Here is a 12477-nt window from a genome sequence, read left to right as displayed (position 1 = left end):
GGAATGGACATGAGCAAGCACTAAAAGAACATCCAGGTAAACCATTCAATTTGTGTCTCTGGCTTTGAGACCCAATATTCACAGTCCAATTTTCTCCCCACTACCTTCCTTAAACTTCTATGTCAGACATATTGCTGTATCAGTCCCATGGGAAAACAGATCTTGCCCTAAGAAATTGTGTGTATGGGGGAGGTGGTGGCAGAATAAAGTCGATGGAGGTTTCCCTATTGAAGGGTAGAGAGAATCCTGAAACGTGCCTCAACCAGGGCCATATCAAACAGGAGATGTCATCTTTTCCCAGGAGGTTCTCACACAGCAGGAAGCAGCTTGTACTCACCTCCATGAACATCACACCACCATTTCATCATGCATGATCTGGGATCTCCATGTGGCAGAATTGCCTGAATTTGGCCCTGCCAGGAAATAATCACTGCTTTGGTGCAATTTTTGAAAAAGCCCTTCCATCGTAGTAGTCCCTATTGAGAATTCTAACAGGGAGAGGGGTGGGGATTAAAAGTAGCAGGGAATCAAAAGAAATGTAATATAATTAATGAGACCTGCTCTTTAAAAAACAGATTTTTGTTTAAAGATCACCAAGTAGGCCTTTCTGCTGTGTAAATGGCTCCCACTTTGATTGCCTTGTAGGAAAAAAATCTAGTATATTGTCTTTATAATCAAGTTATTTAGGTAGTGCAATAGTGGTTTAGAATTAGTGGTTAGAATTTGTTTATATAGCTAAATCTGTTGACTAACAAAATTACAATGAGCTTTCCGTTCATGTCCCATCTATGCTAGTTGCTGGCTTGTTCTGGTTGAGTACATGTTTACTGCTCAGTAGTCTCTTGAGGAGATATAAAGCAATGTTGGATGGTTCTTAATACACTGATTTTTGTGCCTCTTTTCCTGAAGGAGGCAACGTTCCTTGAAGAGCCAGCAAATTGGTAAGTAACCTGCAAGACCATATTAAATACAATTACAGGCAAGAACAAGGGCTCACACTATCGTATCTGCATCTGAGTGCTTCATCAAGTATTTATCAGACCATTTGAAAATTTCCACAGGCCTCCAAGTGTCTTTCCACTGCCAAAATTTGCTTATTATAACCTGTCATGAAAGAAGTAAGCATCCAATAAAGTGACTGAACTACAAGGGGGTCCATCAAAGATCTGCTTTCTCCCACAAAGGTCATGTCTTTCAGTGGATGACTTCTGTTAAGAAGCATGACATTATGGGAGTTCAAGGACCTGCATATTTCTGCAATTCAGGGCCTTGTAATAATGAGTACTTCCCTCCTCCATCCTACAAGTGATATCAATCTTTGGTTGACAATGCGGGCAATGGAAATTTTTGCCATAGTACACACACTAGAAACATTGATTTGAAGCAGACTCTCTGCACGTGAAACACATGCAGTTAAAAGTGTTAAGATGAGAGGCTCTCTTTGGTTTGTTCTGAGCCCGGACCAGAAGCCACATCCAAACACCCAGCACACTGTGAAAATTCAGATCTACACCTACAGCCACACTCCATATCTGTCCCTTCCTCTGAACCAGGCCAAACCAAAATCCAAGAGCAATCCACCTGGATCTGTATCCAAACTTTGCAGGCATATTTCATGAACGTTTTTCTTGAAGCAGAATGTGCCCTTTTTATAAAAAGGGGGACAAAAGGAAGAAGAGTGAATAGTTTTTCTATTTAGAGCTAAAATGTGTCTCCGTTTTGCTTCACTCATTACGTGGATGGAAAATCCTGTCAACACAGAAATGATGCCAAGTGTTTACACTTTAATGGAACCCAGGGACCAATTAACAACACAGAAAACCAGGCAGAGTATTTCTTAATGTAACAGGAGGGAAATCTTACTTTATTGCTTTTTCCCTCCCTTTCTTAAAATAAGGGACAAGTGCTTTGTCAATGATTTCTCAATAGTAATCTTTATGATCTGAAAGTTCTACCACTGCCCATTAATCAAAAGGCTTCCAAATTCTATGCTCAGCCACAAAATCTCTTCCTTTCTTTACAAAAAAATAACATCCCCGGTAATCGTGACTGTCACAGCAAGGGTTTCAGAATCTGCCCTCCACTCCCAGTTCTTGTACTGCTGATTCCTCTATGGCTTGATGAAGGTGGTGCACCTCATCCTGAGTCAGAGTCCTCTCCAAGTGACGGTAAGTGATACGATAGCAATGGCTGACCTTCTTTGTCCTAGAAAACAAACAAGAAGATACAGGTGTATATATATATATACACACACACACACACATACATCATAGCAAACACTTCCCCATCATACCAAATATTTCTGATTTTATTTTTCATTGCTTAAATTATCAATTTAATGCTAAAATACACAGTGCAGATAGTCAGGACTGAAAGTAAGTTAAATCTACACAGAGGATTTAAGTAAAATCCATTTCATAATCTCACTTGTTTCTCTGATGGATTGTCACCTCACTTTTCACCTACTACCATTCCTCCATCTTGAAAAATGTTCTGGAACAACTACTTGACTGTCGAATTAAATACGTGTCAGCTCGGCACATGCCCTGTGTATGTCACTATGCTGACATTCCAATGGAAAGTGAAGACAAAAGAACACAACAGTGAAAGGATTAACACCGACACCTAGGAAAACAAGGGGTTTCATTCACTACATCTCAGTCTAATGGGTCTTAAGAGTTGCAGAAGCAGGAAAACAACTGGCAATCTTACAGTGCTAGCAAGTAAAACTGTTAGCCACGGTGATGTGTTTCACAAATCACTACACCACCTTGCTTCAGCTCAGTTGTTGCAACCACTAGCAGCTGCAACTGCTAGTTAAGGGTTTTCCAAACACAAAGAGAAAAACATGTATTTTTTAGTCCAGAATATTATTTCTATTTCAGATTACAGAAAAGAAAGAAAGAAAGAACAAATATGAAGTCTCCACATGAGACAGTGGGATAGAAAAAGTGTGCATAGTGAACCCTTACATTCTGTATCTGAAATGAAAAATAAAATGGCAGCTGCTTCAGAGCTGTTCCTCTGAAGATTCCTTTGCATTTGAAGGTGCAATACACAGAAAACAGAATGACATCTCCTTTCATGGATGTAGCTACACACACCACAGCAAGCAGCAGTGTTGCATTTGTCCTGAGTACCACTGTACCATGTATGCTTTGGTACTTGAGCACGTGACCAGCAATCCACAGAGACCAACCAACTGTATTGGTTTATGATTACATTGTTGGAAAGGAATTGCAACAACTGAACTGACATCATTATTGTACATATTACCTAGCATCTTAAATTAAGCTCAAAGATACTAGCTGAGGTTGTGGATGAGGTTTTGTGCTATCTCACATTTTGCAGCTTCAATAATTACTGTATGGAAAGTGCTTTTGAGACCCCTGGCTAGGGTGACCAGATGTCCCAATTTTATAGGGACGGTCCCACAATTCAGGGTTTTTTCTTATATGGGCGCCTATTACCCCTTACCCCCCCATTCCAATTTTTCACACTTGCTGTTTAGTAACCTTACCCTTGGCTGAAAGGCTTTTTAAAAATGATGCAATTATGGCCCTGAGCCTCAGGCCTGGAATATGTACCACATAAGAAACCAGGTAACCATGTTTTAGCTAATATGATATGATCAGAACTTTGTCCTTAGTGTGGACAAGGGCAAGTGCTTAGAAAGCGATTAACTGGTCGTCTCTGACCATAGGGTTTAAAAAGACACGCTTATTTTGGGTCCCATGTCCTTATGCTGTCCCCCTTCACCACTCACGCCCTTCATTCAGTGCAGATGAGCAGTTCCTTCATGATACAGAGACATGAAATAGGTCTGTAGATGACTTAACTAGCTTCTTGTAGGTGTTATGCAATAAGTGTGTCTTCAGGAGGGATTTAAATGAGGAGAGACTAGTGGCTGTGCAGAGCAGCTCAGGCAGGCTGCTTTGATAGCTAGAACTGAAGCTGGGAATTGGAGTGGGAGAAACAGGAGAGGGGCTGAATTGTAGAGGAATCACATTTAGTGCAATTAATTTAAAAAACATAAAGATCAAACAACGATTCAAACAAAGAAGTAACTATTAAGATGTGACTAGTATCACACTGACAATTTTGCTTGTATGTTACACCTCTTCCCCCCTCTTTTTAGCTGGGATTATTGGGAGATTGTTGCTAACTAGAGAAAAGGAGTATAAAGGATATTTTTTAAATGTTACTTCAATAGGAGATGCACACTGAACTTCAGAAAGCTGAGCCTCCTGCCTAATCAAGTCCATCCTGAATGCAATGCTATAGCCCCATGTTACAGTCTGTAGATCTATATTTCAAACAGCTGGAAATTTAAGCCACAGAACTGGGACAGCAGCTTCACCAGGTAAACAAACGTAGAAGATTAACACTGAGTGCAGTGGACATTATTTACCTAAACTGCACAATCAGACAATTCCATATGGTTTACAATCACACAGCCTCTTTCTCCTTTCATTAGGCTTTAATTGATCTTAATGTCACAGTCTACTCTGCACCAGCCTGCAGCTTTCAGGTAATGAAGCACAGTAAACACAGTGAAGCACTGCTCAAAGGGAAAAAGTAGCAGGAAGACAGTGAAGTATTCTGATGCCACAAGAGAAAACATGGATGCATTTAATGAACAACAGTGAAGTGAAACAATATCTAATATTATTTCATGCATTTTTGGTGGGAACAGCTTTGGCTTTTCAGGAATTACAGTCATAGCTTGCTCGCTCGCTCACACTCACACACAAGACCTGATTCTTCCCTTACTCAGGAATAACCCTATTTAAGTCAATGTAAAACCAATATGAGATCAGAATCAAGCCAAAGGATTATAAAAGCCCAGAATAAAAAAGCATCTCAGGCAATTAAAGCCAGCATTAGTTCCCCTTATGTGAAGTCCCTGCCACAGATGTCCACTGAAGGATGTTTTAAGTACAGGCTAGAAAACTGTACCTGATGCCATAAGTCACCACCAACAAAATATAATATCTGCAAGTACAGCAACTGGATAACCTGACCCAGCTGTTAGACAAAAGTATAACACAGAGCAACCCAAAAAGATTGCACAAAGAACAAATGCCTGGGACTGGACAAAGCACTGTTTTATCAACATGCAGCACTGTAACAAGCAAACCTCTCAGAAGTTTGAGATGGGAGATAAAAGTACAACAGTGAGCAGGAAAAAATATTTCTTAACTGTATTCTACTTTCTTTTCATAGCGCATCCATCTTAAATAAAGCAATTGGCATGGAGCGTTCTGCAGCTACACACGTACAACTACTGTGCATACCTGGGACAGAGATAATACAGACATGGACATTTGTCTAGACTGCTACATTTATTTCAGGGAACAGGAGAGCAAGGAGGATAATCACCCACAGAGACAGAGTGAGCAAAAGAGTACTATTGTTTACCAATGCTACCTACTAACTACATCCTCTAATATTAAGCCCCTTCCTACACAGTGTAATTGAAAGAGCTAGATCTATATGTAGATCAACCTGGTTACCTCAGGATTCCTGTCTCTCCTTTAAGAAGTGCAATAAGGAATTTTCAGCAGTAGCAATAGTGCTTTATGCCCTGAGTAAAGATTTTCATGATATTTTCCCAGATATACATTCATACTGTACATCACGCCTACTGCAAACATCACAGCACAGAAGATGTGCTCCAAGTACATACAGAATGCTGTAGAACTTAGGTAGCAAATAAAAGGTTTCATTTTGTATATAAGAATGTCTTTCCAAGGAATCATATGTGCAGGAGATGGATCCGTTCTATTTTGGGAATATTATCACAGGCAATGAACTACTATGTGGCTTCCATTCTGGCTTTGCAATATGGATCAAACACTGCTTCAATAGTAGTTTGGGTTTCAGAGCTGAGCATGGCAGAAATATTAGACTGTAAGATTACCCAAACATTTAGATACTGTATCACTTACAAATTACTCTTTAAAAATAGGAAGGCATTAAAAATAATGGCCCTTGCTTATAGCACTGTGAATTGTAACTTTTGCTGGATAATGTTTAGAGGATGCTTTCCAAGGGCCTCAGGCATGAAGTTGGGAGGAAAGAGCAATTCTGTGCTGCTGGTAGCATTTCATAATGTACCTTTGTTTTCTTTCAGGCCTGGAGTCTGAGTAGGAAAAGGAATCTGAGTTAGGGCATGTAACAATTTAAGACTGAGTTCTTTTGGTCTGTTCCTACGGAGTCCTGAGGGGATCAACTCCCACGGACATTGTAGAAATGGGATATTTGTTCCCACCAAAAGACTCATGACAAAGTCAATGGTGGGTAGGGTGACCAGATGTCCCGATTTTATAGGGACAGTCCTGATATTCAGGGCTTTGTCTTATATAGGCCTCTATTACCCCCGACCCCGTCCCGATTTTTCACATTTTCTATCTGGTCACCCTAATGTGTGTGTATGTACGCATGCATGTGCTTATAGTGCCTCACAGGACCAGATCTTCCACCCCACCAAGAGTTGAGCTTGAAAGTGTTATACTAGCCAAAGTTTCTTTCCCCACTGACTCTACTCACTTCTTTTAGGGCTGGAGTATAAAGAAAATAAAGATACAGTATGAAATGTTACAGACAACAGATAATTGTTCCTTCCTCTCAGCTTCATGCTTTCAAACCACATATACCACAACCACAGTATACATAACCAGTGTATGTCATATTATAACATTTAAAATTGACAAATAGTGCTCTTTGCTAGGAATCACAACATGGAAAATGGCAAAAGCCTTGTGTAATATACCATGCTGTCAACAGCAAATAATTCAATTACCGCAGTAATATGTATGTGGAATATAGCAACCAGTAATTCACTGAATAAAAGGCCTTATCCTAAGATGCACTCTCATTAGTCCTTTCAAATGTAGATATCCCATTTCTCTGGAAAGAGCACATTGTGTCCTATAGTATATTTTTGTTAATTTAAAGTGAACTTGATGCTGGTGAAAGACACTGGATTGACAACCTCGGAAAATAAAGTTTTCTAATAAATCCACAGAACGTACAGCATGGGAATGGTCTTGAAAGCTGCCACTGCACTGCCCTTCCAACATGGCTCAGCCCTCATCCGGTAGAAAGGTAGCCTTGTTTCCAAGGATGCTCATTCCAGATGAGGCTGCCAAATAAAGCTGATGATTGTGGTGGTGATTTTATTACTGAGGCAGATACTTAGGAGCTGGATTGAGATAATAAATTATTTCACTGCCTTTAGTCAGATGATGACTTCTTCCTCACTGCTAACCTGGATTAGGTTTGAACTCATGATCCAGACATGAGTGTTCCGTATGTACCTCATTACCAATCTCTGAGCCTCCTACCTAATCTTTCTCTCAGTTTAATTTTCTTTTAAATCAAGATCTTAATATAGAGCTAAATTTCAAATATTGTGTCATACATCAACCAGCAGATTATTAAGAGATGGAAAGAAAATATGTTATGGGTTCCAGAAGCAAAACACATTTATACCTAGTATTGTGCCTCGTTAAGATAATGGGAACTAACCACAAATTCAGAAACTTTTAAGATCCTTGATCAATAATAAACAAAACTTCTATACAGCCATAAAGATGGGTCTGAAACACAGTCTAGTATCTGAACACACTGTAGTTGGGGAAGTTTGGATCTTGACTTTCCATGTCTACATAGCTGTAGCATTTAAAGTGTTGGGTGCTGAAAGATACAGACAGGTTCTTGTATTATAATAAAAAAGGCACTTTACTAAAACACCATCTGTATGCCCTCGAGGAAAAAGACACTCAGCTGCCAGACTGATTCACTGAAAGTCTAGTGGAACACAACAACCATCTGGTGTCCACAACCATCCATGCTTTGACCCCAAAACACCTTCTTTCCCTATCTACACAGATCATCCTGGTTTACTGAAACTCTGTCAGATGAAACAGGAAGGCAGAAAGCTACATCATCAATAGTGAGAAACCCATTCTATAATATACAAACAAAAGCCAAAGGAACTCTTGTAAACTCTTCTGTGCAAGAAACCAAAAGAACCTTTTTCCTCCCTGGTATAATGTTATGGCCACCTGACCTATAATGCGTAAAACACTGCGTAAATCAACCCTGACTGCCTCAACCCATCCTCGCACCCACGCACCTCCCTCTATAAAGACCACTCATCCTTCTTTGCTGAAAAATTAACTGAATCCATTAATTGCATGAATGAAGTATACCTGATACAAAAAACAGTAACCATCCCCTATGGAGTTTCATAGAATCATAAAAATGTAGGGCTGGAAGAGACCTCAAGAGATAATTTAGTACATCTCCCCAGGCTGAGACAGGATTAAATATACATAGACTCTCTCTGACAGGTGTTTGGCCCATCAGACCAAAGGAAAATATGAAAATCCAAGGAATGATCATGGATGGCAAAAGCCAGTGAAGAGCATTTACACTTGCTTCTGAATCAAATAACCAATCCCTCTGTGGAAGGCAATCAACCAACCACCCTGAAGCAATACTCAGACCAGCTCTCAAGCAGTCAGTGCTGGATTCTGAAACCCACACCAGCTGTCACGCCATCTCCAATTTCCCTTTCCTAGGCAAGATCACTGATTAAGTGGGGTTGATAAAACTACAACAGCATTTGACTCATGCCAATACCATAGATTCCATTCCATCTGGATTTACACTAGGATGTTGCTGAAATGAGATGGCCTCATTGGACTATTTCACTCTGAACTGGGCTGAGGAAGATCATCATCATGAACCATCTCCAGAAAGAAAGAAAGAAAGAAGAGAACTTTGCAACAAAAATAAGAATACACAACATCCACTTGAGTAACAGCCTCATTGTAGCAAACAGAGGAATGTTCTTTGGTTAAAGTATTTGGGACCCTTAATTTTGCACTAGAACTAGATAACACAATGACTGGATGTTGGGAGAGAGGGAGAGAGAAAGGGAGTAGGGGGCAGAGAGATCCATCATTCATTTATAGGCAAGACAGAATGACAGATTGAATGTGCAGCTCACAATTTTGTGGAGCTTCACTTTTCCCTAGGGTTGGTAAATAATTTTCAGTGAAACTGTTTTGACTGAAAACTAGGTTTTCAACAAAACTAAAGTTTTTATGAAAAGGGTCTGCATTCTAAGAAAAAAATTGATTTTTTTGTCAAAAACCTGAACACCCAAAAACTGAAAAATGTTGATCAAAAACTGAAGTATTTTGATTTTGATACATTGCCACAATGTCTCATGGGAGTTGTGGCTCAGTTACCTCATGTTCTGACTCCCCCTCGGGTCCAGACTCTTTGGGTGGACTATATCTCCCATGATGCACCACACCCAGTGACTCCCAGGATACACCACCTGTGATTTGTCATGACTGATGAAATCTGACCAGGAAATACAGCCTATAGAGTACAATAAGAGCATAAATACAACTCCCATGAGGCATACTGGCAGCATCCTGAATTGAAATATTTTGGGTTTTGGCCAAAACATTTCTTTTTCAGATTTTCACAGAAAAATCAAAGTTTTCCATTGAGAGGAGGAACGACCCTATTTTTCGACCAACTCTCCTTTTTCCACTTCCCAGTTCTGATTTCCTGTTACATTTCTCTCAGGTCCCTAATTCCCAACTAGTTAAAGCTTGGATTGTTGCATATGGATGAAGGTCTATGACCCTAATGGGAGCTCTGGGTGGGCATTGTGCAAAGTGCTGGGAGCACACAACCACTACACTACTCTAAGAGAGGATGCAATGCCCACTCTTCTTGAAACAGAGGTGGGGCAGGCTCACAACCCATTTGTAGAAGTTAGTGATAGCAGTTACATTGGCTCTGCAGAGTTCTTGCACTCCTTGAGCACACAGACACCATGTTTACCTGCCTGTTCAGGCGATGCCACTGAGAAGGGGAAAAAGGTGCCTCATACCTTCTATCTCCTTTACACACTTGTGCAGGGGACCAAACACAGTCTGATCCTACGAAAATAGCAACAACAATTATCCTATTACTGAACCTCAAAGCAGTTCAAAATTCTCCAACCGTTGGCAAATTAATTGCCATCTACATGAACCCAAGAGTGACATGCTTTCTCAACAGTGGGAACAAATCCTACAAGAGAGACGGAACTGGACTCTTCTAAATGCCGGATGAAACATTTATAGTAAAAATGTGTAGTGGAATATTTTTTAATCTTTTTCATAAAAGATCAAAGAAAAAAGGTATAAATTTTTAGCAGCAGGTTGGTTTTATTTTGTCAGCTACATGTTAATACTGAAGGCTACAAAAAGTATTACTAAAAATAATATTGCTGTCAAGTTAAAAATGTATTTGATAAGGGAGTAAAAAGAGAATTTATAAGAGGAGTGAAAACAATTCATTCTCCTGAGAAAGAAGCCAGGCTGGATCAGAGGGGCAGCAGGTGCTCAGGCATTTTCTATTAAACAAGACGCCATCACTGCGTTAACTCTGGAAACCAAATTCCAAACTTGAAGAGAGTTCTGCCAGAAAGGTGTCTTGTGGCAATAAATATGAAGAAAAGTCGGTCACTTCCAACAGTATAAGAACAACAGCTCTCTCGTGACCAGAACTGTGCATCTGGCTTAACCAAAAATAGACAGTGACTGTTACATACATCACAGATGCACAGCTTTTATAAAATAGAGATAGATAAAAAGGCAGCTATGTTCAGATGCCATCACAGAACAAAGCACTATAAGGCCAAACCATTCCTTTGAGACCATCAGTAACGTAAACAGTAAGTTGGGAACTGTAGTATACACTAATACACAAACGGCACTTCTCACCAATCATAGCTTGGTTTGTGAATGGCCTTATTGGGCTTTCCTCTTTGGGTACTTCTGCAATATAAATAAATAACTAATCAGAAGAACTAGGTTTAATTAGACAAACTATCAGGATCAGGCCTTATAGTGCGAACCAATGTACAAGAACTTAGGGAAAGCTATCTATGTTAGGTATTATATGGCCCTTATCACCACGACATCTGAGCAATTCACAATCTGTAATGTATTTATCTCACAACACTTTTGTGATGTAGGGAAATGTTATGACCTTCCTGCCCTTTTCTTTTTAAAGCACATATTAGGAAGAAGCAAGGTATACAGAGACTAACTGACTTGCCCAAGGTTACGCAGAAAGCAGGGACTTGAACCAAAGTCTCCCAAGTCAAGGGTAGGTTCCTAATTACTGGACCATCCTTCCTCTCTGTAAGCTGTAAAGCATCTCATGAACAAAATGGGTTGCTGTGTGGGCACTGTCCACGCATGTACAATAGACAAGACAGTAGAAGGGAAAGGAAAAGAGATATAATAATCAAATGTGCAATTTTTGCAAGAGTCATGCTAATTCCATTCTTTAAAATTTACCATGGGGACAAATAAGGGTTGCTGGTGGTGGAGATAAAAGATGAGATGAACCAACATGAGCATAGGAGTAGGAAGAGGAAAGTGGGGACTTGTGAAGTCAGCAGACACTTAGGGTATGTCTACACTTGTGGAGTGAAGTCGATTTAATTTCATTCAACCTTCACCGCCGAACTTAAGAAATTGGAGGAGCGTGATCACACCACGCTCACTGCTTTGGGGGATTGCATCCCCATGCATCGATAATGGAACTAGTGCACTGTGGGTAGCTATCCCACAGTGCAACTAGCCGCAGGGAAATTTTTGGAAAGATTGTCATCCTCCCATGATGCAACATCCTCACTCCCTCTCCCTTCTTGTCCCAAACAGACAGATGAATGCTTTTTTGTGCCATTTTTTGAAACGCTTCAATCTCTGCCACCTCTATGCCATTGCTGGAGAGGCATGGAGCCCACTCAGCTCTAAACTATCATTGTGAACATCACAAACACCTCACAACTTATCCTGCAGTATTTCGAAGACTGAGACAGGAGCCACAGCGCGGAAAATTGCAACGTTACTCAAGCCGCCCTGCTACAAGCCATAGAACTAAACAATTCCCATTTGCTGTAGGCTGTCACGAACCAGTTGCAGCCAGTGGAGCGCCGCTTCTGGTCCCGGGAAACAAGCACTAACTGGTGGAATCACATGATTATGAAGGTGTGGTATGATGAGCAGTGGCTGCAGAACTTTTGTATGTGAAAGGCTACTTTCATGGAACGTTGTGCAGAACTGTCCCCAGCCCTGAAGTGCATGAATACTCTCTTGAGACCTGCTCTGACAGTGGAGAAGCGAGTGGCCATCGCTCTGTGGAAGCCAGCAACACCAGACTGCTACTGGTCAGTTGGGAATCAGGTCAGAGTTGGTAAATCCATCATGAGAGCTGCTATGATACAAGTGTGCAGGGCCATTAACAGACTTCTGCTAAGAAGGGTAGTGACTTTGGGAAACCTGCAGGACATAGTGGACAGGTTTGCCACAATGGGGTTCCCAAATTGTGCTGGGGCGATAGATAGCACGCATATCCCTATCTTAGCACCCAACCACCTTGCCACAA

General features: G+C 40.6%; 1 protein-coding gene across 1 annotated transcript in view; it reads right to left on the bottom strand.

Annotated features, from left to right (window-relative positions):
• Positions 1–1843: 1843 nt before the first annotated feature.
• FARS2 (phenylalanyl-tRNA synthetase 2, mitochondrial) overlaps positions 1844–12477 on the bottom strand; it is a 334052-nt gene continuing 323418 nt past the window's right edge. The window contains 1 exon segment of the mRNA XM_067562627.1: positions 1844–2205. Within this exon segment, the coding sequence (XP_067418728.1) occupies positions 2067–2205 (139 nt within the window). The 3' untranslated portion in view covers positions 1844–2066.

This window comes from Emydura macquarii, unplaced genomic scaffold (assembly GCF_026122565.2).
Source record: "Emydura macquarii macquarii isolate MOO-44397 ecotype Brisbane River unplaced genomic scaffold, CSIRO-AGI_Emac_v2 contig_2452, whole genome shotgun sequence".
NCBI lineage: Eukaryota > Metazoa > Chordata > Testudines > Chelidae > Emydura > Emydura macquarii.
The sequence above is the reverse complement of the archived record's forward strand: the minus strand, read 5'-3'. Positions and strand labels throughout refer to the sequence as shown.